Genomic DNA, 24,317 nt, shown 5'->3' with positions numbered 1-24,317 from the left:
AGTTACACTTGTAGCCCCCCCCCCCCCTTTTTTTTTTTGTCTGTACATATCATAAATTTATTCTAAGATGCATTTCAGCCCTGGCCCAATAGCTCAATTGGTTGGAATGTTGACCTTTTACACCAAAAGGTTATGGGTTTGACTTCTGGTCCAGACACATACCTAGGTTTCGGATTGTATCCTCAGTCAGGGTATCAGTGGGAGGCAACTTTCTCACATGGGTGTTTCTCTCTCTCTCTCTCTCTCTCTCTCTCTCTCTCTCTCTCTCTCTGTCTCTGTCTCTGTCTCTGTTTCTGTCTCTGTCTCTGTCACTCTTCCCACCCTCCCCTTTTCTTCCTCCCTTTCTCCCTCTGAAAACAATATAAAAACCAACATATCCTTAGAGGAGGGTTAAAAAAAACCCACATTTTCTTACCCATGTTTTACATCTCTGACATTGGGAAGTCTTTCAATTAATATCCATCAGGTGGCAGTCATGATAGACCTGTCATCACCAGGGAATTTGGCAGTAGCTGCTCATGTTCTTCACTTTAGTTTAGTTATATGTCTTAATAGTACAGATTCATTTTAATTGCTTTACAAATATTTTGAAAAGAACTGCATGTACTATGTGATTTGGCATTATAGCAAAAAGTTTGTGTGCATAAAGGTGCAGAAAAGGCTGTAAATTTAACATGAGTGAACTAAATATTCATTGGAATGATAACCACAATTCTAGCAAAAACCAAATGCTTTATGGAATCAAGAAGGGCAACTATTCCATGAGTAAATAAAGGTATGCTACATTTTATTCCTGAAATGTGCAAAAGCATTCCCTAGCACAAGCTAACCAAGGCAGGAGGAATTACCAAATTCTGTGGAATAGGATGGTTGGTGTGACTGCTAGACCATAGAGATTTTAATTCAAGCAATGTGTTATAGGCTTAATTGCCTCATTTCTTTTTATAAGTGGATTTAATGAATTTGATAATTTTTATGCATTTAGTCAGTGTTTTATATCTATTGACATAGACATTTGGTTTTTCTGTTTTAACCTATTAATTTAACATTTCTATGTATCAAACATTTATTAATATACATATAATGTAACATTTAATATTAATAACATATTTATTATAACAATGTTACTTTAAAAAAATATATATTTTATTGATTTTTAACAGAGAGGAAGGGAGAGAGATAGAGAGCTAGAAATGTCGATGAGAGAGAAACATCAGCCTGCTGCCTCTTGCACACCTCCTACTGGGGATGTGCCCGCAACCAATGTGCATGCCCTTGACCGGAATCGAACTTTGGACCTTTCAGTCCGCAGACCGACTCTCTACCACTGAGCCAAACCGGCTTCGGCAACAATGTTACTTTTTAATACATTTTCTGATGTTAAACCTTCTTATAGTTCTGGGAAAGCAACTTGCTATTTTCTTTTTAAGTTAATTATCTTGTGGACATCTTTCCAATTTAATGTATATAGATTTACCTCATCCTTTTTAATGACTTCATTATTTTTTGTTGTGTGAATATATTATAATTTTTAAATGCCTGCCTTATTGATGTGCATGTTTTCAAGTTTTTGCTATTAAAAATGTAGCAGGGGCCATTTTTCTACATATGGCTAGTGTTTCTATAGACTAAATTTCTAGAAATTCTGTGCATTTTCATTGTTTGATAACATAAAATAAATTTGAGTTAATTTTACATAAATCAATAAATGATTGAGACTATACAAAAAGTTAATTTGAAAAAAGTATTTGCTTGTTTTAGAAATGCCAATAATTGTTTTGAAATATACCAAGATGCTAAAAGTATTTGTCTTGAGGTAATGGGCTTTTTCGTGACATTTAAAAAAATATTAATAGCAAAAACAGAATTTACTTTAAAAATCTAAATGCTTATGAAACCAAACACTACTTAAAAGTTCTGGGATTATGAGCAGTTGGGGGATAGGAACTATTGTATTGCCAGATAATTCATCTAGCATAATGCAAAACACATGAAACAAATTCAAAACATGTTTTTAGAAACAAGTTGAATTTTTTTGTTTTTTGTTTTTATTTGTTTAACAGAGAAAAAAATTAACTACCAATTCTTTTTCAGGGTTTTTTGATTAACTCAAAACCAGAGAATGCCTGTGAACCCATAGTGCCTCCACCTCTAAAAGACAATTCATCTGGCACTTTCATCGTGTTAATTAGAAGACTTGATTGTAATTTTGATATAAAGGTAATGTTTGCTTTTTAATTTTTTGTTTCTGTTTCTTAATTAGTATCTTAGGTACACACTTGTTTCAGAAAGGATTTAAGTAAGTTTACATAATTCATTCAGGTTTAAAAATGAAAAAAGTGAGGACAAAAGGAAAATGAGATAGTAAAGGCAAAAATACAGGAGCAAGTTTATGTAAGCCATTCATTTGCTACAGAATTTATTCTAACCTTTTAGCAGCCAGTACAAAGAGGAAGCCACCATCGGTTTCATGATTCACAGTTTTAGTAAGATTGAAAGCAAACAAATTGACTAGGATATAAATAATTATTATTGTTCTAAGAATTTCCACGTGGTTGTTGTGTCTTTGAACTATTGGTGAATAGTTGAATCTTGCTTGATCTAATCTAGGAATGGAAATCTTAACCTTTAATTTTATGTCTTTACCCTTCCGCTACACCTATATCTGTATCTGTTGTCATTGGGATTTCTCAGTGTAATAAAGCTGATTCTGTTACCTGAACAAAATTTGTCTCCCCAGAGTGGATTAAGCTGGCATTTCAGATAGTGAAATAGTTTGTCATAGAACTTCCCTCACTATCATCAGTGCTACTCTAGAGATGTGTTGTTTTTTTTTTTTTTTTTTTTTTAATATATTTTATTGATTTTTCTTACAGAGAGAAAGGGAGAGAGAGAGAGAGCTAGAAACGTCGATGAGAGAGAAACATTGACCAGCTGCCTCTTGCATACCCCCTACCGGGGATGTGCCCGCAACCAATGTACATGCCCTTGACCGGAGTCGGACCTGGGACCTTTCAGTCTGCAGACTGACGACACTCTACAGCTGAGCCAAACCGGTTTAGGCGAGATGTGGTTTTATGATACTTTTAATACTGTTTTTACAAATCTGTTTTTGGACTATGCCTGAATTTTGTCTTTACTCATGAAAGAAATAACACCTCCACAGTAAACTTATTAAAGCAATCCTATATAATAAAGAGGTACTATGCAAATTGATCATCACTCCAACACATAAGATGGCCACCCCCATATGGACACAAGATGGCCACCACAAGATGGCCATCAGTTGAGGGCAGTTGGGTGGGGAGGGGGGAGACGAGGCCTACAGGGGAGGGAAGTTGGGGGTGACCAGGCTGGCAAGAGAGGGCAGTTTTTGGGGATTAGGCCAGCAGGGGAGGGCAGTTCAGGGTGACCAGGCCTGCAGGGAGGGCAGTTGGGGGTGACCAAGCCAGCAGGGAAGGGCAGTTATTAAGGTATTATATGTGTCCATACCTTACCAATCCCCTCCCCCACTCCCATACATGCCTTCCGTCCCCAGAATTTTTTGTCCATTAGTTTTGCTTATATGCATGCATACAAGTCCTTCAGTTGATCTCTTATCTCCCCCCATATCTCCCTACCTTCCCCACTGTAATTTCACAGTCTGTTTCTTTACTGTCTTCTGTATCTATCTTTTTGTTCATCAGTTTATAATGTTCTTTATTATCCACAAATGAGTGAGATCATGTGGTGGTTTTCTTTCATTGACTGGCTTATTTCACTCAGCATGATATTCTCCAATTCCATCCAGGTTGCTACAAATGATAATTATTCCTTCTTTTTATGGTAGCATAATGTTCCATTGTTTAGATGTACCAAAGTTTTTTGATCCAATCATCTGCTGATGGGCACCTAGGCTGTTTCCAAATCCTAGCTATTATAGATTGTGCTGCTATGAACATAGGGGTGCATATATCCTTTTGATTGGTATTTCTAGTTTCTTGGGATATATTCCTTGGAGTGGGATTACTGGGTCAAATGGGAGTTCCATTTTCAGTTTTTTGAGGAAAACTCCATACTGTTCTCCATAGTGGCTGCACCAGTCTGCATTCCCATCACAGTTCCTTTTTCTCTGCATCCTCGCCAGCACTTGGCCTTTGCTAATTTGTTGATGATAGCCATTCAGACAGGTGTGAGATGGTACTGCATTGTCGCTTTTATTTGCATCTCTTGGATAATTAGTGACTTTGAACATGTTTTCATGTGCCTCTTGGTCTTCTTTCTGTCTTTTGAGAAGATTCTATTTAGATTCATTGCCCATTTTTTAATTTGGTCATTTATCTTCCTTTTATTAAGCTGTATAAATTGTCTGTAGATGTTGGAGATTAAACCTTTATCAGTGATAAGATTTGCAAATATGTTCTCTTGTTGATGGTTTCTTTTGCTGTAAAAAAGCTTTTTATTTTGATGTAGTCCCATTTGTTTATTTTCTCTTTAGTTTCCATTGCTCTAGGGCCAGTGTCAGTGAAGAAGTTTTTTTGGCATATGTCTGAGATTTTGCTGCCTGTGGATGGCTCTAGTATCGTATTTTTATGGTTTCCCGTCTTATATTTAAGTCCTGTATTCACTGCGTTGTTGTCACTCTGGGCCTCTGGGCAACATGGGAAGGCGGAAAAGTGGCTCCAGGCCAGAGTGAAGGTAGAAAGGCGGCTCTGGCTGAAGCATAGGCAGTGCCAGCAGCCAGGGGAAAGAAGGCCCATTCTTGTTCCAGGTTTGTACATAGACCTCTATTATAATGTTAGCTATACCTTTGATAACATATTTTATACATTTATTCATTCAAGTAATATTTAATGAGTTCCTACTCTGCATCTGGCTATTTCATAGATGTAATAGAAGCTGTAAAAATGAACAATATTAATTTTTGAGGAACTCTTAGTTTGACAGTTTAGTTTTTCTCAGTGATAGGATAAATTTATTCTGATTAATCCACATTATTGTCTCTTTCAGAAACCCAATTTTTATGTGTAGAGTAGTTTTAGAGAAGTCAAGAATTATAATTGTAGAAGAGAATTTTAACTGTGCAAAGCCAACCTTCCTGATTGGGGTTGAGTCCATGAGCCTCACTCCTTACCTAGCATTAAAATCCAGATTCTGTCTATACCTGGCTGGCTTTTCCTTTACTCTTGGGAACCTGATTCTTTGAGCATTGCCTTACACTTTGGAATTTGATTCAGGTTTTATTGTTATTGAATTACAGTAGAGTTTTTTAAAAAAAAATATATTTTATTGATTTTTTACAGAGAGGAAGAGAGAGGGATAGAGAGTCAGGAACATCGATGAGAGAGAATCATCGATCAGCTGCCTCCTGCACACCCCCTACTGGGGATGTGCCCGCAACCAAGGTACATGCCCTTGACCGGAATGGAACCTGGGACCTTTCAGTCCGCAGGCTGATACTCTATCCACTGAGCCAAACCGTCCTCCGCGAATTACAGTAGAGTTTTGAATCATTATAATGCTGATAGCTAAAACTGAACCAATAGTAGACCTAAGTACTATAAAGAAACATTTTGAGAGACTTATCACTATATAGTGATCATAAGATGATATATTTTAAAAGTTTCCTACCATGTTAAGTACCCAGGACTATATATATATAGCTTTCAAAGTTTTAAAATTTTATTATATATATATATATATATATATATATATATATATATGATTTATGTTTGTGTATATGTTTATGTATATTGACTACCCAGTTTTTATCTTTTTTTTTTTTAATCAATGGTCCAAAGGTTATATACTAAGTAGCTTAGTAGCTTAGGTTTGGGTTTATTATATTCAAGACAATGTTATTTTTAAAGTGAAGTATAGTAATATGTTTGGTTACTTTTTAGATCTTTCAGGTAAGATAATTTTGTCACATATCTAGCGATATTCTTATAATGCAAAAATTTCTCTTAAAGACTAGCTTTAGGAAAGATTAAATAGCTATTGTAGATAGAATCAAAGCAAGCAAGTGTAGGCTGGATTATTTTTCATTTTTTCAAAGTTTTAGAAATGAATTTTAAAGAACATGGTTGATGATGAAGCTAATAAAAATAGCTTTTATATGACTTACTTCTATGTGTTAGCCATAGTATTCTTTTTAAAAATTTAAATTTTTTTTTATTTTTTTAAAATTTCTTTATTGGTTATGGTATCACATAATTGTTTTCATCCCCCCATTCCCATCCCAAATCCCTCCCTACGTATGCCCACCCCCTGTTATCCATGACCACTGGTTAGGCTTATATGAATGCACACAAGTCCTTTGTTTGATCTTTCCCCTTTGCCCCCACCCTCCCCTATCTTCCCTCTGAGTTTGATCACTGCTTCTCTGTCTCCAGGTCTGTTTCTGTTCATCAATTTATGTTGTTCATTATTTCCCTTAGATGCGTTAGATCATGTGATACAAGGAATTCCTTTTAAGGACCGAAACTGAGACAAGCTATAATGGTTATGCTGAGAGGAAAATGAATCAGTCTGTAGTGAGTTCCTTTCTGGCCAACAGTTCTTTTGAGTCCCAATTTTAATGTCAAACAGTTCCTTATGTGTACATGTCAGCCATGATATTTCAGATCTGGTTGGTTGACAAATGGTGTTGATGTAGTCCGACCCTCTCTGGTTTGGTCCTGGGCATCCTTCAGCGACGCACAGCTCCTGTCTTCTAGTATAGCAAGGCGTTGTCAGTGTCAATCTCTAGACTGATTCTCTTCTGTCTTCATGGTATGGCTTAGCCATAGTATTCTATTCACCATTTTAATATTTTACATAAGAAAAATATTGTCATTCTCATTTTAAAATTGGGCAAACTGAGAAATAAGGCAGAAAAATAATTTGCTCAAATTTATCCCACTAAAAGTGTTGGCGGCAGATTTGAGTTCCCAAGAGCCAATGACCCCAGCTTGATCACAGTAAATCTTTATCTCTTTAGAGCTGGATGAGTTTATTGCTTTGGATCATTTTAGTATTTTACAATAGCTTGTATTCCTATCCTTTATTTGCTTCTTATTTTACTAACACCCTGAGTGAAATGAAAAAGATATCTAAATAAGTCCTTGATAATCAATGTAGAACATTTATTTGTGTTTCAAGAGTACACTTGAGATCTGTTATAAATACACTGGAAGTCTGGTGCATGAAATTCATGTACGGGGGAGAGGGGTCCCTCAGCCCAGCCTGTACCCTCTCCCAATCCAGGACCGCTAACTCCTAATCACTTACCTGCCTGCCTGATTGCCCCTAACCATTCTGCCTGCCTGATCATCCCTAACCACTCTGCATGCCTGCCTGATTGCCCCTAACCACTTTACCTGCCTGCCTGATTGCCCCTTAACACTCACCTGCCTGTCTAATTGCCCCTAACCACTCTGCCTGCCTGATCACCCCTAACCACTCTGCATGCCTGCCTGATTGCCCCTAACCACTTTACTTGCCTGCCCGATCGCCCCTAACCACTCTATCTGCCTGCCTGATCACCCCTAACTACCTCTGCCTCGGCTCCTGCCGTCATGGCTTATCCGGAAGGACATCCAGAATGATGTCCAGAATCATTCAGCTGTCCAGTCTAATTAGCATATTATGCTTTTATCGTTATAGATAAAAGAAGCCCCAGAATATGGTATAGACTTGTTGACTATGTTTATCAAAGCTGAGGGACTTAGTGCTTTGTCACATTCTTCTTCATATCATTACTGTTTTCTGACTTGCAGGTTTTAAATGCACAGAGAGCAGGATACAAAGCAGCCATAGTTCACAACGTTGATTCTGATGAGCTCATTAGCATGGGATCCAACGACAGTAAGTACAGGTATCACTTTTCTTCTCTCCTGTTTGACAGATCTTTTGTAAAACTTAACAAAATTCTTCTCTCATTTTTTTTTTTTTTTTAAAGCAGAATTTCTTTTCTATCACAATGGTGAGTCCCAATATTTAATACTGTTGGGACAACTTTATTCACAATAGAAATGGATTTGACTTATTCTTTTCCAAACAGTTTTGTTTATTTTTTTAACTAATTTATTTCATTTTAGAAGATACGTTAATATGTTGGTAGAAACAAAAGGAAAACCAAAACTTTAAGTAGAGATAAGCATGCCAAGTTAAGGATACCATAAAAGAATTTTTTCTGATTTATTAGGAGTTTCACAAGATTCAAATTTAGGCTATGGGGCTAATGTATTCTTGTGGAATTTCAAAGCCACATACTTGTGCTTTCTTTTTTTAGTATATGTGCTGCCGAAGCAAGCACTACTTGTGCTTTCTTAAATACACTTTGGTTATTAGCCACTTAACATACATTGATATGCATATAGCTATTTATTTATTTAGATTTTTAATTGATTTTTAGAGAGAGGGGAAGGAAGAGGAGAGAAAGATAAATATCAATGGGATAATGAAACCTTGATAGGTAGCCTCCTGCATACCTCCTACCTGGGATAGAACTAGCAACCTGGGCATGTGTCCTGACCAGGAATACAATGGACAACCTTTTAGTACATGAGATTTTACTTAGCCATCTGAGCCACACCAGCCAGTGCTAGCTTTTCATTTAAAACGGGAATATCCTCCCTTACTCTGTAATGAATATTAGCTTGTAAGGAAAATGAGCCAATTTTAATGAAACAACTGGCTTCAATCAGAAAGTTGTGCACTTCCATTTAATTTAGTGAGAGTGATAAAAGATGTCTTTTGTTATGTTGATGAAATGATTATTGGACCCCATCTAAGGATTGGGGCTGGTTGCCAAGAGTACCAACCGTGTGTGAAGAGTGTTCCTCTCCTGACCTTCAAGGAGCGGAGAGGGGCTGAAGATTGAATGGATTGTCAATGGCTAATTATTTTATCAAGCTTGCCTATGTAATAAAGCCTGTGAATGTTGCATCTTTTTGTGGCTAGAGTTCAGAATTTGGAAAAGAGGCTGTACACAAACGAACACACTAGACAAGAAATATGAATTCAGAAGGCAGTGGGGGGGACTAGGCAGAAAACCCTTCTCTAGTGGAAAGGCTTCATCGTGGATCAAAACCTGTTAGCTTTTATTCAATTTTAGAATACACATCTTGCCCTTAGCCAGGCAGGCAATCTGGTATCAGACAGACTATCTTAAAGGTCAGTAAATATTAGTAAAGATTTACTTTGAGACTTTTAGGTCAGGAAATTGTTTGTGCCACCATTGTTTCAATAGAACAGTCAGTGCATAGCTTTTAGCCCTTGCTAAAGCTCAAGGTCCATCAGTCTTCCAAGTCCCCTGTTGACAATGGATAGCTTCTAGCAAAAGCTTTCATAAAAAAACCAAGAGGACAGGTTTGGAAAGCTTTGGGTTGGTGAATAGGTAGAGGTGCTGGTAGAGTTGTGTGCTTGGATAGGGGCCTGGAAGTTCTGTGCCCCTTAACATATACTTGCCATGTATATCTCTTCTATTGGTCTGTTCCCGAGTTATAGTCTTTCATAATAAACTGGTAATTCAGAAAGTAAACTATTGTATTTCTCTGAGTTTTGTGATCTGCTATAGCAAATTAACTGGACTCAAGGGGAAGGGGTGGTGGTACTTGTAGTCTATAGACAGTTAGAAGCACAGGTGATAATGTGAATTTGCAGTTGGCTTCTGAAAGGTGGGTGTCTTGTCTTGTGAGACTAAACCTGTAGAATTTGATGCTGTCTCTGACTATATAACATCAGACTTGAGTTCAGTTGAATTGTTTGATGATGTGGGGGAGGCACCCCCCCCCCCCCCCCACACACACACACATTGCTGTAGACTGACATACTTTATTGGAATGTATTTAGGATTTTAAATAACTAAATATTCAATAGGAAATATTTTGAATTCTTTGACCTAAAAAAATATTTTTATAACGTAAGATAGTATTTTTGTTGTTTGAGTAGAACTCTTTTTCTTCTTACTCCTAATATAATCTGAGGCAAACTTACAATATATAAAAAAAAAGAAACAATCTAGGAATGAGTTCCTTAGTTAATTTCTTCATATTTTAAATTATTATTTTTTAAAATATGTTTTTATTGCTTTTAGAGAGAGAAAGGGAAAGGGACAGAGAGAACAACAATTAGGGTAAAACATTCATTGGCTGCCTTCTCCATGTCCCTACTAGGGATGGAGCTTGCAACCTGGGGATGTGCCCTGACCAGGATTCATCTGGTGACCTCTTCTTTCATGGGTTGCTGCTCAACTACTGAGCCACACTGGCTGGGCATATATTTTAAAATATTATTTTAATCTTCTAGCTAATTAAATTATCATAATAGTGGTAGAATGCATGAAGTACCTTTAAGAAGCTCTAGCATTTTACAAAAATTTGACAACCACTGCTTGGGAAATAGAGGACTTGATGAAGAGATTTTATTTACCTGCACCCTTAGGAAAGTTAATTAACCGTATTAAGTCCTTTATTTTCATCTATAAAAGTATGAATACTTTTAATTTTTATTTGACCTGACAAGATTGGAAAGCTTATATGAGGGCAGGAATATGAGAAAATCCATGCCATGGCAGAGTGGGAAGAACCTAGATTAGGAGTCAAGAGCCTCAAGTTTGAGTCAAGGTTGTGTAAATGCCTAACTATGTAACCAGGACAAGTTATCAATATGTCTTGTGTTTGTTTCTTCTATTTTCATTGCTTTCTTCTTTCAGCAAACATTTTTTTGGCAGCATATACTGATTCAAACACTGTTTTAGGTACCATGATTACAGCAGGGGTTAACACAGTTTAAGGCTCTACTCTCATACCTTTCTTTGAAGTAGCAGAATGCAGTAGTTAAGGGTGTAGTTTCTGGGGATTGCCTGCCAGAGTTTGAATTCCAGCTTTACCACTTACTATTTGTGTGACTTGGACTATTGGTACGTTACCTAACATATCTGTGCCTCACTTTTCTGATCTGTAAATGGGAATAATAATATTAACTCATTAGGCTGTTGTGAAGATTTAATGAATTATGACATAAAATATTTAGAAGACTGTCTGGTTCTTAGTAATATTTAATGGTTATTTAGGTATTATTATTATTATTATTATTATTGCTACTATTACTATTATTATTACATTCTAGGGTGGGAGAGAGGACACAAAGAGATATGTTATATGTCAAGTAGTAACAGGTACTATGAAGAAAAACATGTTTGGCTAAAGGGATATAAAGTGACAGGGATGAAGGGAGGACAGAGAAGACTTCTATGTATGAGGCTTTGACATTTAAGCACAAGTCTAAAGTGAGAGCTTGGGGAGGAGTTTTTCAAGGAAAGGGAACAGCAAACAGAAAGCTGGAAGGTAGAGCAGATTTGGTATTTCAAGGTATGGCAGTGGCTGGAATTGAGCAAGGGTCAGAGAGAGTGGTCGGGGATGAGGTTAGAGCAGGAGCCAGTGGCCAGATCCTGTAGGACTTTGGAATTTGTTTTATATGGGTTTTATATAGAAATGTGAGGTGACCTGACATATTTTTAAATGATCACTTTGGTTGCAATTCTTTTTGGGAATAGACTGCACGGAAAAGATGGGCAAGAGTGCCAGCAGATGTGAGTTAGAATGTTGCTGCAGCAGCAAGGAAGAGGTGATCATGACCTGGAGTGTTGGAGTGATTGTGTAGAGAAGTGATAGAATTATGGACTCATTTTGTTATAAGGAATAAAGAAAAGGGGAGAGTCAAGGATGACTCCAAGATATTTACTCTGAGAAAGTAGGTGAATGGGTTTGCTATTTATGGAAATGAGAAAGACTGGGAGTAAAATAGAAACATGAGAATACCAACTGAAAATAATAAATTTGAAACATCTGTTATGCAATCAAGTAAACATATCAAATAGGCAATTGGATATGAGAATCTGGAGAGTTAGGGCTGGCCATGTAAAGTATGATTTGTCTATGATATCATAATAATACTATTTGCTGTGTGTACTTCATGGAATTATTTTGTGGATCAGAATTAAAATTTAGTGTTTCTAAAAATATTTTGTGAACTAGAACATGTTTTTAGTAGATAGTGTTGCAGAGTCTCCAATATGGCTTTTCATATTTGCATACATCATTGTCCCTCTTCTTAATCTTCTAACTATTAATAAAATGAGAAGCTTTTAACATCTCTTTAGGTATAAATCAAAGATGTTATGTTACTTGCAATAATTATAAGCCAGTAGTTACAACTCAAAAGTTTCTCTTTGAGTGTATCAGAGTATCTTAATAAAAGAGTAAAACATTCCTTTTACAAAGGATATATAATTTCAAGTTTTAATTATCAAATAAATTAAATTGTCAACTGTGTGATAGAGGAAGATCTCTTAGCTAGCTAGAAAATACTTTCATTAAAGTGTATATGATTATATCAGTACCTCTCCAGCTATTAAAACGATGGGGTAGATCTTCATTGACATGACAGGATCTCTGAAGTTTATCACTGAGTGAAAGAAAAGCGTACACTATGCCCCATTATTATATGATCCTGTTGGTGTAACAATAAAATTCTATTCCCATTGATGTAAAAATAGTGATTAAATATTCCTTTACTTACTAGTTTGGTTCCTGCCTTCCTGGGGCTTATATGATGTGTGTGTGTGTGTGTGTGTGTGTGTGTGTGTGTGTGTGTGTAAGTGAAAGTGTGATAGGGAAAGAAAGAAGAGAAAAATAGAGAGGAGAGAAAATGAGTGGGAATGAATGATTGTATTTTCTTAAACCAATCTGGAAGTAAAAAATGTGTCCTACCAAGAGATACCGAGAGTTTAAAACATTAAAATATGTCTTTATTAGAATTAAAGAAAAACACATTAGTGGTTGCTGAAGTTGGAGGCATTGGTTGCTGAGGTTGGGGGCACAAAGGAATTATTTGGAGGGGTGATAGAACATTCTATATTTTCATTGTGGTGGTGGCTACATAATTATCGATACATGTATTTGTCAAAAGAAAAGTGCCCTGGTAAGGTGGCTCAGTTGGTTGGAGTGTCATCCTATGCATCAAAGGGTTCAATTCCTGATCAGGACACATACCTAAGTTGTGGGTTCGATCCTCAGTGGGCACATGCAAGAGGCAGCCAATCGATGTTTTTCACATTGATGATTTCCTCTCCCTCCCTCTAAAATCTATAAACAAAACAAAACAAAACAAAACAAAACAAACAAAAAACCCCCAAAGATTTACCAAATAAAACCTTTGTCTTTGGGTGGAAAGGATTATGGCTGTGTTCTGTTTTCTTCTTATGTTCTCCCTGCCTTTAAAAATAATGAATATGAATTTTTTAAAGAAATATAGAACAGAGTTATTGGGAAAAATATTACAAAAGAAAACAAGTGGGCTTTGTCTAAAGCCAAATCTGTTAAATTAACTCACAGCTACAAATAAGGCTGCTTTTTCTACGGTAACATTAAGGGGATTGTTTTATTTCTCTTCCTGAGTAATGGGTAATTTCTTTTCTTTTGGCATTTGATTTTAGTTTTGTAATATAGGTATAGGGTCAAATTTCTTAGGACAGCAACCAAAACACAAATATTTACCATGAAGTCTAGGATATGGAGGAAGTAGAAATTTACTCAGCTTCCCTGTCCTATGCCTTTCTTAATTCCTGCCACCCTTTCACTTTGGAAAGTGTATGTGTGCTATGCTGTCATTTTTTCAGATTGGTGTGAAGTGGTCTTTTCTTACATTCTTAGGCTTGCACCTCTTCTGGGAATGGGTATGTAAAAAAGTTTTTTCACTTTTTCATTCAGGAATTAAGTGTGGAAAGAAAACTTAAGTTCTTCTTCCTTTTCTATTGTAATAGCTAATTATGTCTATAAAAGATAAATCAAATGGAAATATTAAAAATAATTATATTTCGCTGAAACCGGTTTGGCTCAATGGATAGAGCATTGGCCTGCGGACTGAAAGGTCCCAGGTTTGATTCCTGTCAAGGGCATCTGCCTTGGTTGCGGGGACATCCCCAGTAGGGGGTGTGCAAGAGGCAGCTGATAGATGATTCTCTCTTATCAATGTTTCTGACTATCCCTCTCCCTTCCTCTCTGTAAAAAATCAATAAAATATATTTTAAAAAATTGTATTTCATTTTCAGGACTATGGAGATAGTATATAATGCATATAAGCAAAATGTTAGCTTTCATTACTTAAATATAGTATTTCTCGGCCACTTTGATGATAGTATAAATCTATTATTGGGAGAATCAACCAATATATAATTTGAGTTGATTGTTTCCAGTTGCATATGCTAGAAGAAAATTAAGTTGATTGTACATTAAGTATAGGCTTTTAAGAATAATTTTATTATTGTTTTGTACAGTCGGTGTGCTAAAGAAAATTGATATACCATCTGTCTTTATTGGTGAATCATCAGCTAATTCCCTGAAAGATGAATTTACATATGAAAGAGGGTAAGTAATGGATATAAAAAAATAATAATGTAGATATTAGATAATATTAACTGTAATCAAAGTTATATTTTAGAATGCTCTATTGTGCTAAATTATCTCTAAGTCATTATGATTTTAATACTTATAAGTTGTACTATTTCCTCTATATGGTTACATATTGAAAATACATTCATGCTAGAGAGATTAAGGCACTAGTTTGCTAAAAAGATATAACTGTTTTTATGGTTTAATGAAACTATTGGTATTTAGAAACAATGTGATGAACATTTATATGACAGTTTTCATTAAGACATATTTGTATTTTATTATAGTTTGTTATTTTATAAACACAGAATCCAAAACACAGTGTATTAAGTAACTTTTTCAGAGATAAAAAGTTTTTTTGAAAGTTTGAAAAGTTTAATTTGGAATAAAAACGTCTATGTGGAAGTTCCCCAAATCATTTAAGGCATACCTTTCTCAACTAATATAGCTAACACTTCAGAGCTTCTTCCCTGACACAGATCCTCAAATGCAGTGGGCTGGAGTAGACTTCTAAGAGGCACAATAACAACAACATTAATAATAAAGGCAATAATATTTATTGAGTATTTAGCAAGTGCCAGGCACTCATGAAACTTTTACATTTGTTATCCATTTAATCCTCATAAAAACACTCTAGAGGTTATTGTAACTCTTATTATCTCCATTTGCCAAAAGAGGAAACTGGCACAATGAAATTTAATTATAATTATTTAGGGGGAATAAATCCATGAATATTTGAGTTTGAAAATGCATAAGAGCACTTTCTGTTTACTACTTTGGCCATTTACCTTATTTAGTTTTGATATTTAAAATACGGTTCACTTATTCTCTGAATGTCTTTATTAAATTAGGGAATGTAATTTTGGATATTGTATTAAAAATAGTCAAGATACTATTGACTGCCTGGTGTGGCACAGTGGTTGAGCATTGACCTATAGACCAGGAGGTCATGGTTCAATTCCCAGACAGGACACATGCCTGGGTTGTGGGCTCAATCCATAGTAGGGGGCATGCAGAAGGCAGCCTATCAATGATTATTATTATTAATGTTTCTATCTCTCCCTCTTTCTTCCTCTCTGAATTGAATAAAAATAATTAAAAAAAAAAGATGCTATTGTGTCAGCCTAGCTTGTGTAGTTAATGGAGGGGGAGAATTAATATTTGCTTTTACCTCAATATTGCTGTGCCATTTAGAAAAAATCTGTATATTTTAATATGTATTTTAGAGTCTTGTTTTTAGTTATAAAATCATACTTTTTTTGTTGTTGTTAATCTTTACCTGAGTATATTTTTCTACTGATTTCTATTTTTTAAAACTAATTTTAATATATTTTTATTTCGGAGAGGAAGGGAGAAGGAGAGAGAGATAGAAACCAACATCAATGATGAGAATTATTGATCAGCTACCTCCTGCGCGTCCCCTACTGGTAATTGAGCCCGCAACTTGGTCATGTGCCCTTGGCTGGAATTGAACCTTTGTTCTACAAGCCTATGCTCTATCCACTGAGGATAAACCAGCAAGGGCTCTACTGGTTTCTAGAGTGGAAGGGAGGGAGTGAGGGAAATAGACAGAGAGACATCAATCTGGTGGAGACACATTGCTTGGTTGCCTCCCACACATGCCCCAACTGGAGCCAGAGATCGATCCTTGCTTTTAATCAGGAATCAAACCCATGACACGGGCCGATGCTTTAACCATCCAGGGCTAAAATCATTCGATTTTAAATTAAAAATTAAAACATACATGCTGTTAAGTTATGGAACAATTCAGAAATATAAAGTATATTTAAATGAAATTTCCTATGTTGCTATTCTCTAACAATAGCTACTGTTGTTTTTTTAAAAGAATATATTTTCTTGATTTTTTACAGAGAGGAAGGGAGAGAGAAGGGATAGAGAGTTAGAAATATCGATGAGAGAGAAACATCGATCAGCTGCTTCTTGCACACCTCCCACCGAGGATGTGCCTGCAACCAAAGTACATGCCCTTGACTGGAATCGAACCTGAGACCTTTCAGTCTGCAGGCTGACACTCTATCCACTGAGCCAAACCGGTTAGGGCAATAGATACTTTTTAAATCAGTTAAGTTAAGTAACATTCCAAATAACATTTGAGGGAATATCCCATAATCACATTTATATAAAGAGGTGGATAAAAGTAGGTTTACAGTTTTTCATATGGAAAAATACGAATAAATTAATAACACTAGAATAAACTGTGTTTTGCATATTCACAATTGTAAACCTATTTTTGCCCACCCCTGTATATTTGCAGTGAATGTGTATCTTATGTCAATTCAGTTTAGATTGCCTATTCAATTAATTACAGACATTATTTTTAAAGTTTTTTTAGGTTTCAGAATTGTGTTCAAAGGACTAAAGACCTGAACATATTAGATCTGCCCCATACATTTGCCAGCCTGACTTCGTACCTACCTACTTACCCACTCATTAATTTATTCTGCTTTTTGTTACAATAGCTTTCAAACATGTTTAAAAATAGAGAGATGACTATAATTTTATCATGCATTTTATTTTTTCTCTCTCTTCTATTTTATTTTTTAAAATATATTTTATTGATTTTTTTTGCCCCCCTCCCTCCTTCCCATACATACCCTCCCTCCCCAGAGTTTTATGTCCATTGGTTGTACTTATATGCATGCCTCCCTCCCCAGAGTTTTATGTCCATTGGTTGTACTTATATGCATGCATACAAGTCCTTTGGTTGATCTATTATCTCCCCCAGAACTCCCTCCCTTCCCCACTGTAATTTGACAGTCTGCTTGTTGCTTTACTGTTTCTATATCTATCTTTTGGTTCATCAGTTTATAATGTTTTTTATTATCCACAAATGAGTGAGGCCATGTGGTGTTTCTCTTTCATTGATTGGCTTATTTCACTCAGCATGATGTTCTCCAATTCCATCCAGGTTGCTGCAAATGATGAGAATTCCTTCCTTTTTATGGCAGCATAGTATTCCATTGTGTAGATGTACCAAAGTTTTTTGATCCAATCATCTGCTGATGGGCACCTAGGCTGTTTCCAAATTCTGGCTATTGTAGATTGTGCTGCTATGAACATAGGGGTGCATATATCCTTTCTGATTGGTGTTTCTAGTTTCTTGGGATATATTCCTAGGAGTGGGATTACTGGGTCAAATGGGCGTTCCATTTTCAGTTTTTTGAGGAAACTCCACACTGTTCTCCACAGTGGCTGCACCAGTCTGCATTCCCACTAGCAGTGCACGAGGGTTCCTTTTTCTATCATACATTTTAAAAATTATCAATTCATGGCCAATTTCATTTGGACTGCTCACCTTTGTTTCTTCCCCATATCATGTTGGTATTTTTTTAGTATACATTTTTTTGAATAAATCTTTATTGTTCAGATTATTATAGTAGTTTCTCTTTTCCCCCCCAATAGCTCCTTTCCACACAGTCCTCCCCCCCCCCCCCCCCAGCATGCCCTTAGTCCTCACCATTGTCCTCATCCATAGGTGTAAGATTTTTGTCCAGTCTCTTTCCGCACCCTCCACACCCCCTTCCCTCAGAGAATTGTCTGTCCACTCCCTTTCTCTGCCCCTGATTCTATCAATATTATATTCACCAATTTATTCTGTTCTTCAGATTTTTTATTCACTTGATTTTTAGATTCACTTATTGATAGATATGTATTTGTTGATCATAATTTTTATCTTTACCTTTTTCATCCTCTTCTTAGAGAGTACCCTTCAGCATTTCATATAGCTCTGGTTTGGTGGTGATGAACTCCTGTATTTTTTTCTTGTCTGTGAAGCTCTTTATCTGACCTTTAATTCTGAATGATAGCTTTGCTAGGTTGTAGGTTCTTGCTATTCATCACTTTGTATATTTCTTGCCACTCCCACCTGGCATGCAGTTTCTGTTGAAAAATCAGCTGACAGTTGTATGGGTGCTCCCTTGTAGGTAACTAACTGTGGGGGCTGTTTCTCTGTTTTCCGCGACCCGCACGGAAAACGACAGGTTTCTGAGTGGAGGAGCTGGGGATTAAGAAATTAAAGAAAAAAAGAGATCAGAAGGCAGAAATAGATTCAAGGTGGGACCTGGGTGGGGGGCTGTCACTCTGATGGAGAGACAGTCAACACCCACCACAGTCAACACAGCGCATTTATTTATTTCCAAAAGGGTAAAGGGAGGTTTCCCTGAAAAGCTTAGAATCAAAGGAGTTTTGGTTGGAAGCAAAAGCTTAGAATTAAAGGAGGTTTCCCTGAAAAGTTTAGAATCAAAGGAATCCAGATCCTATTCATTCCCTCATTCCTAGGAATTAGTCTCCCACATTTTGGGGAAACATGTTCCCAGTGCGTGGTTCTGCCTTGAGTTCAGCTGACATTAATTCCCAGAGGACCCTCTACAATTGTTTTTCTCTTGCTGCTTTTAGGATCCTCTCTTTGTCTTTTACCCTTGTCATTGTGATGTGTCTGGGTGTGGTCCTCTTTAGATTCCTCTTGTTTGGGATTCTCTGCACTTCCTATACTTTAAGTATTTCTTTCAACAGGTAGGGGAAGTTATCTGTCATTTCTTCAAATAGGTTTTCAATATCATTTTCTCTCTCTTCTGGCACCCTCATAATTCAGATGTTAGCATGCTTGAAGTTGTCCCAGAGGCTCCTTACACTATCTTCATAGTTTTGGATTCTTTTTTCTTTTCTGGTTGGGTGTTTTTTGCTTCTTCATATTTCAAATCTTTGACTTGATTCTTGGGATTCTCTAGTTTGCTGTTGGATCTCTGTATATTATTCTTTATTTCAGTCAGTGTATGCTTAATTTCTGATTGGTCCTTTTTCGTATTCTTGAGGATCTCACTAAATTTCTCTGAGGTTTCTAAAAGATTCTTGAGTAACCTTATAACTGTAGTTTTGAACTCTATATCCAGTATTTTGCTTTCATCCATTTCTTTCATTTGTGACTTGTTTCTTTGTTTCCGCATTTTGGCTGCTTCTCTGTTTATTTCTATGTACTGGGTAGCTGCTAAATCTCCTTGTGTTGATAGAGTGGCCTTGTGTGGTTGGTGTCTTATAGGGCCCAGTGTCTTAGCCTCCCTAGTCACCTGAGGTGGACCCTCTTGTTGCACCCCTTTGTGGGTGGTTTGCACAGTCTTGTAGTTAACCCTTGATTGCTATTGGTATCATTGGAAGGAATTGACCTCCTGGCCAGTGACTATGGTGACCAGCTGTGTCTACACTGGAAGACCTGTTGCACAGGAGACACCTTTATGGGGCAGGACTTGCTTCAGTAGGGCTTTGGTGCTCACTGAGTCTGCCCCTTGAGTGTTTCTCTCATGGATGTGAAGATTTATAATCTGGTATGGTCTCACTCTGACCACTGGGTATACTGGCTCTTGGATCTCCAAGGAGGTGCAAGGTCAGCCACTGTCTGGGGCCACCCAGCAGAAATTACAGAGAGATCTGCAGATTCCTCTTTCTATGGGGTTTGGAAGTGCCCAGAAGAGGCCTAGCTGTGAAGCAAGGCCACTGCTGCTGTTGCCAGGCAGTGGGCCTTCTTTTGGAATCTCTGGCGTTCTCTAACCCAGCTGCAGTTTAAGCCCAAAAGCCCATGCGTACAACTTGGGTGGGGTTGAAAATTGGGTGAGGCAGGGTCTCTGGGAATCAGCAGGGCGGAGTAAACAGCAATGGCTGTCCTGAACCTGAGAAGTCCCTGGTTCTCCACGTCCTGTGCCCGGTGCAGGAACAATGATTGCTGAGAACACCTTTAAGAGTGAGCCGCCATCGCGTTCCTTTCCGAATGCCAGACAGTCCAGTTTTTCCCCATATGTGTCTGGGTACCCCAGAGTCTCACTCGGTACTGGAGTTCACAGCAATTGGTAACTTGTATCACCCTCCTGGTTTAAATAAGAGCACATCCATGTGCCAGCACCTTCTGTGCTTATGAACCTCTTACAAGTCTCAGTGCACTTTCTTCAGCTCTCTAGTTGTGGGACTTCCTCTCAGCCAGCTTTCCCACTGTTCTCGGTGGTAGTTGTCCTACCGTTTAGTTGTGTTTTTGATGTGGTTTTTAGAGGCCACAAGTATAGGTGATTACCTATGGCACCATCTTGGTTTCTCCTTAGGTATACATTTTTTAAAAATCATTTTCTTTATTGACTATAGTATTACATATGAGTTCTTACCCCCAATGTTCTCCCCTCCCACTCATGCTCTCACCCCACTAGTGTCTGTGTTCATTGTTTATGCTTATATGCATGCAAACAAGTCCTTTGATCTCTCCCTCATATCTTCACCCTCCCCTGCCTTCCCTCAGAGGTTTGCTGGTCTGATTGATGCTTCTCTGTCTCTGGATCTGTTTTTATTCATCAGTTTATGTGTTGTTCATTATATTCCACAAATAAGTGAGATCATGTGATATTTATCTTTCTCTGACTGACTTATTTTGCTCAGCATAATGCTCTCCAGATCCATCCATGCTGTTGCAAATGGTAGGAGTTCCTTCCTTTATATAACAGCTTAATATTCTATTGTGTAGATGTACTGCTGTTTTTTAATCCACTCATTTGCTGATGGGCACTTAGGCTGTTTCCAAATCTTAGCTATTGTAAATTGTGCTGCTATGAACATAGGGTTGCATATGTTTTTTGTGATTGGTGTTTCTAGTTTTTTGGGACATATTTCTAGAAGTGGCATTACTGGGTCAAATGGGAGTTCCATTTTTAGTTTTTTTTGAGAAAACCACACTGTTCTCCACAGTGGCTGCACCAGTCTGCATTCCCACCTGCAGTGCAGGAGAGTTCCTTTTTCTTTATATCCTCTCCAGCACTTGTCATTTGTTGATTTGTTGATGATAGTCATTCTGACAGGTGTGAGATGGTACCTTATTGTCATTTTGATTTGCATCTCTCAGATTCCCACACAATGATTATTTTGAAGCAAGTTCCAGATACCATTTCAACTATAAACAACTCAGAATATATTACTAGATGATAAGGTTATATAAAAAATATAGCCACATTATTATTATTATATCTTTTATAAAAAATAAATGATAATAAATATCAAAACATATTTCTTTCTTTATATTTTCTCAGCTGTTTGAAATCTTATTTTTAAAAATATTGTTAATATCCCAAATAATGTCCATCCACTGCATTGGTTCTTATGTATTACGTTGTTGTTGTTGTTGTTTTGCCCTGTGAATTTTACTGTAGTCTGGACTTTTCTGATTTAATCTTGGGTATCCTATTGAGTATTTCTTTCTTACTTATTTTTCCTATAAACTGCTAATTAGAACTCTAGATTTGTTCCAATTCAAGGGTTTTTGGGGACTCGGAGAATTGGTAAGGCAAGACTACTTTATGTATGGTATCATTTCCACCAAGAGACACAAAATTGGTTCTGTCTCTGTGGTGCAAGTAATTTAATTTTATAATTCTTTCTTTGTTTATTAGTTAAAATCCTTCCCTAAGTGGACTTATATCATCCCCTCTAGGGAACTCAGTTGGTTAGAGCATTGTCCTGCTATGCTAGGCTTGTGAGTTTGATCCCCAGTCAGGGCACATACAAGAATCAACCAATGAATAGATACTTAAGTGGAACAACAAATTGACGTTTCTCTCTCTCACATATCAATAAATAATTTAAAAAGAGAACTATTATCAAATATTTGATTCCCTTGGTGTACAATCTGTTTAGGAAAGATAGGATAACCACTTGATTTTTTTCCTTTACTGTTTTTCAGAATGACTTGGTTTGTTGGTTTTAATATTTTCCAGAGATGATGGTTAATATATATTTAAAGTATCATTGTGAACTTATGAGTTAAAACCTATTTCATATGCTTCAGTCCATTATAGTTATTATCTTGATTGATTTCACAGTGACCCATTTCAGCCTTCTTCAATTTTAATCCTGATTGTTTTTATGGTAATATAGGAGCTTTTGATTGCTCCTTGTTTTTGGTGTATAATAAGATGTTCCAGGTCTGTCTTGTTCTTTTCATTCCCCTAACCTGGAACCAGTCATTTCTTTAAGGTCTGGTTCTTTTTAATTGGTTATGGTATTTAGAGAAATACCATAAGACAAATATCACATGGTCTCATTTATATGTGGAATTTAATTATCATTGTTTCTTGATTTGTCATTATTTCTAGAGATTTTCAGTGGACAGAGCTAGGGAATATATATGTTTTTTTTATTTGTTTTGTTTTTAACTCTCATCCAAGGATATATCTTTTATTGATTTTTTAGAGAGAGAGAGAGAGAGAGAGAGAGAGAGAGAGAGAGAGAGAGAGAGGGAGGGAGGGAGGAGGGAGGGAGGGAGGGGAGGGAGGGAGGGAGGGAGGGAGGGAGGGGAGAGAGAGAGAGAAAGAAAGAGAAAGAAATATAAATTGGTTGCCTCCCCTATGTACCTAGACCAGGAGAGAGAGAGAGAGAGAGAGAGAGAGAGAGAGAGAGAGAGAGAGAGAGAGAGAGAAAGAGAAAGAAATATAAATTGGTTGCCTCCCCTATGTACCTAGACCAGGCATCAAAACCCCTGTGATAACACTTGACTGGGAATCGAATTCACAGCCTTTGGTGTACTGGATGATGCTCTAATCCACTGAGCCACCTGGCAGATAAAATAAATCATGAATGCATACTATTTCCAATTTAATTTCAGGGCTATAGGATTTTTACTTTACTTTCTGGATTTTATATCTGCATTTTATTTTTCTGTGCTTGAAGACACCAATATAGTTATTTATATTCTCTTTAAATTACATAATACACACAAACAGACTCAGAAGAACAATACCAACACTACTTTAACATTTATAAAAAAGTTCTTTCTGTGCTTAAGGTGTATCATAATAAGGTTGTAAAGTCAAATTATGTTGTTTGTTTTTTTTTTAATTTACATTTATTATTGACAGTATTATAGATATGCCCCATTTGCCTCCATTTTCTCCCCTCCACTTGGTCCCCTCCCCATCCTTAGGCCTTCACCACACTATTGTCCATGTCCATGAGCTATTCATGTAAATTCTTTTGTTAATCTCTTCCTGCCTTCCATCCTCCACTCCTTATGAAATCTGACAGTCTGTCCCATGCATCCTTATTTCTGGACCTATTTTGTCAGTTTATTTTGCTCATTATATTCCACATATAAGTGAGATCATGTGATATTTGTCTTTGACTGGCTTATTTCACTTAGCATGACAGTCTCCTTGTTCATCCATGCTGTCTCAAAGGGGAAGAGATCCTTTTTTTTTTTTTTTTTTTTTTAAACTGCTGTATAGCATTCCATTATGTAAATGTACCACAGCTTTTATATCCACTTCATCTACTGATGGGCATTCAGGTTGTTTCCAGATCTTTGCTATTGTAAGCAACTCTGCTATGAAGATAGGGGTGCATATTTCTTTCTGACTGGTGTTTCTGGATTCTTAGGATACACTCCCTGAAGTGGGATTTCTGAGTTAAACACAGCTTTCTTTTAAATTTTTTCTAAAAATATATTTTATTGATTTTTTACAGAGAGGAAGGGAGAGAGATATAGAGCTAGAAACTTTGATGAGAGAGAAACATCGACCAGCTGCCTCTTGCACACCCCCCACCGGGGATGTGACCGCAACCAACGTACATGCCCCTGACCAGAATTGAACCTGGGACCCCTCAGTCCGCAGACCGATGCTCTACCACTGAGCCAAACTGGTTTTGGCTCACTTTTAATTTTTTAAGGAAACTCCATAATGTTTCCCCAAGTGGCTGTATCAGTTTGCATTCCCACCAGCAGTATACTAGGGTTCCCTTTTCCCCACACCCTATCCATCATTTGCTGTTTGTTGATTTATTGATGATAGCCATTGTGGCTTGTTTGAGGTGATAACTCATTGTAGTTTTAATTTGCATTTCTCTGATGATTAGTGATGT

General features: G+C 36.9%; 1 protein-coding gene across 7 annotated transcripts in view; it reads left to right on the top strand.

The window, feature by feature from the left end:
- Positions 1 to 24,317, top strand: part of RNF13 (ring finger protein 13) — a 146,142-nt gene that overhangs the window by 51,757 nt on the left and 70,068 nt on the right. For 4 of the 7 annotated variants that reach the window (XM_036443669.2, XM_036443667.2, XM_045584091.1 and 1 more), the window contains 3 exons: positions 2,095 to 2,220; positions 7,740 to 7,827; positions 14,303 to 14,393. In XM_036443669.2, coding sequence (XP_036299562.1) covers positions 2,095 to 2,220; positions 7,740 to 7,827; positions 14,303 to 14,393 — 305 coding nt within the window. Of the gene's footprint in view, positions 1 to 2,094; positions 2,221 to 7,739; positions 7,838 to 14,302; positions 14,394 to 24,317 lie in introns of those variants that run through there. The other 3 variants (XM_036443671.2, XM_036443670.2, XM_036443668.2) reach the window with 3 other exon arrangements.

This window comes from Pipistrellus kuhlii, unplaced genomic scaffold (genome assembly GCF_014108245.1).
Source record: "Pipistrellus kuhlii isolate mPipKuh1 unplaced genomic scaffold, mPipKuh1.p scaffold_m20_p_2, whole genome shotgun sequence".
Taxonomy (NCBI): Eukaryota; Metazoa; Chordata; class Mammalia; order Chiroptera; family Vespertilionidae; genus Pipistrellus; species Pipistrellus kuhlii.
This window is presented reverse-complemented; position numbering and strand designations above follow the sequence as displayed.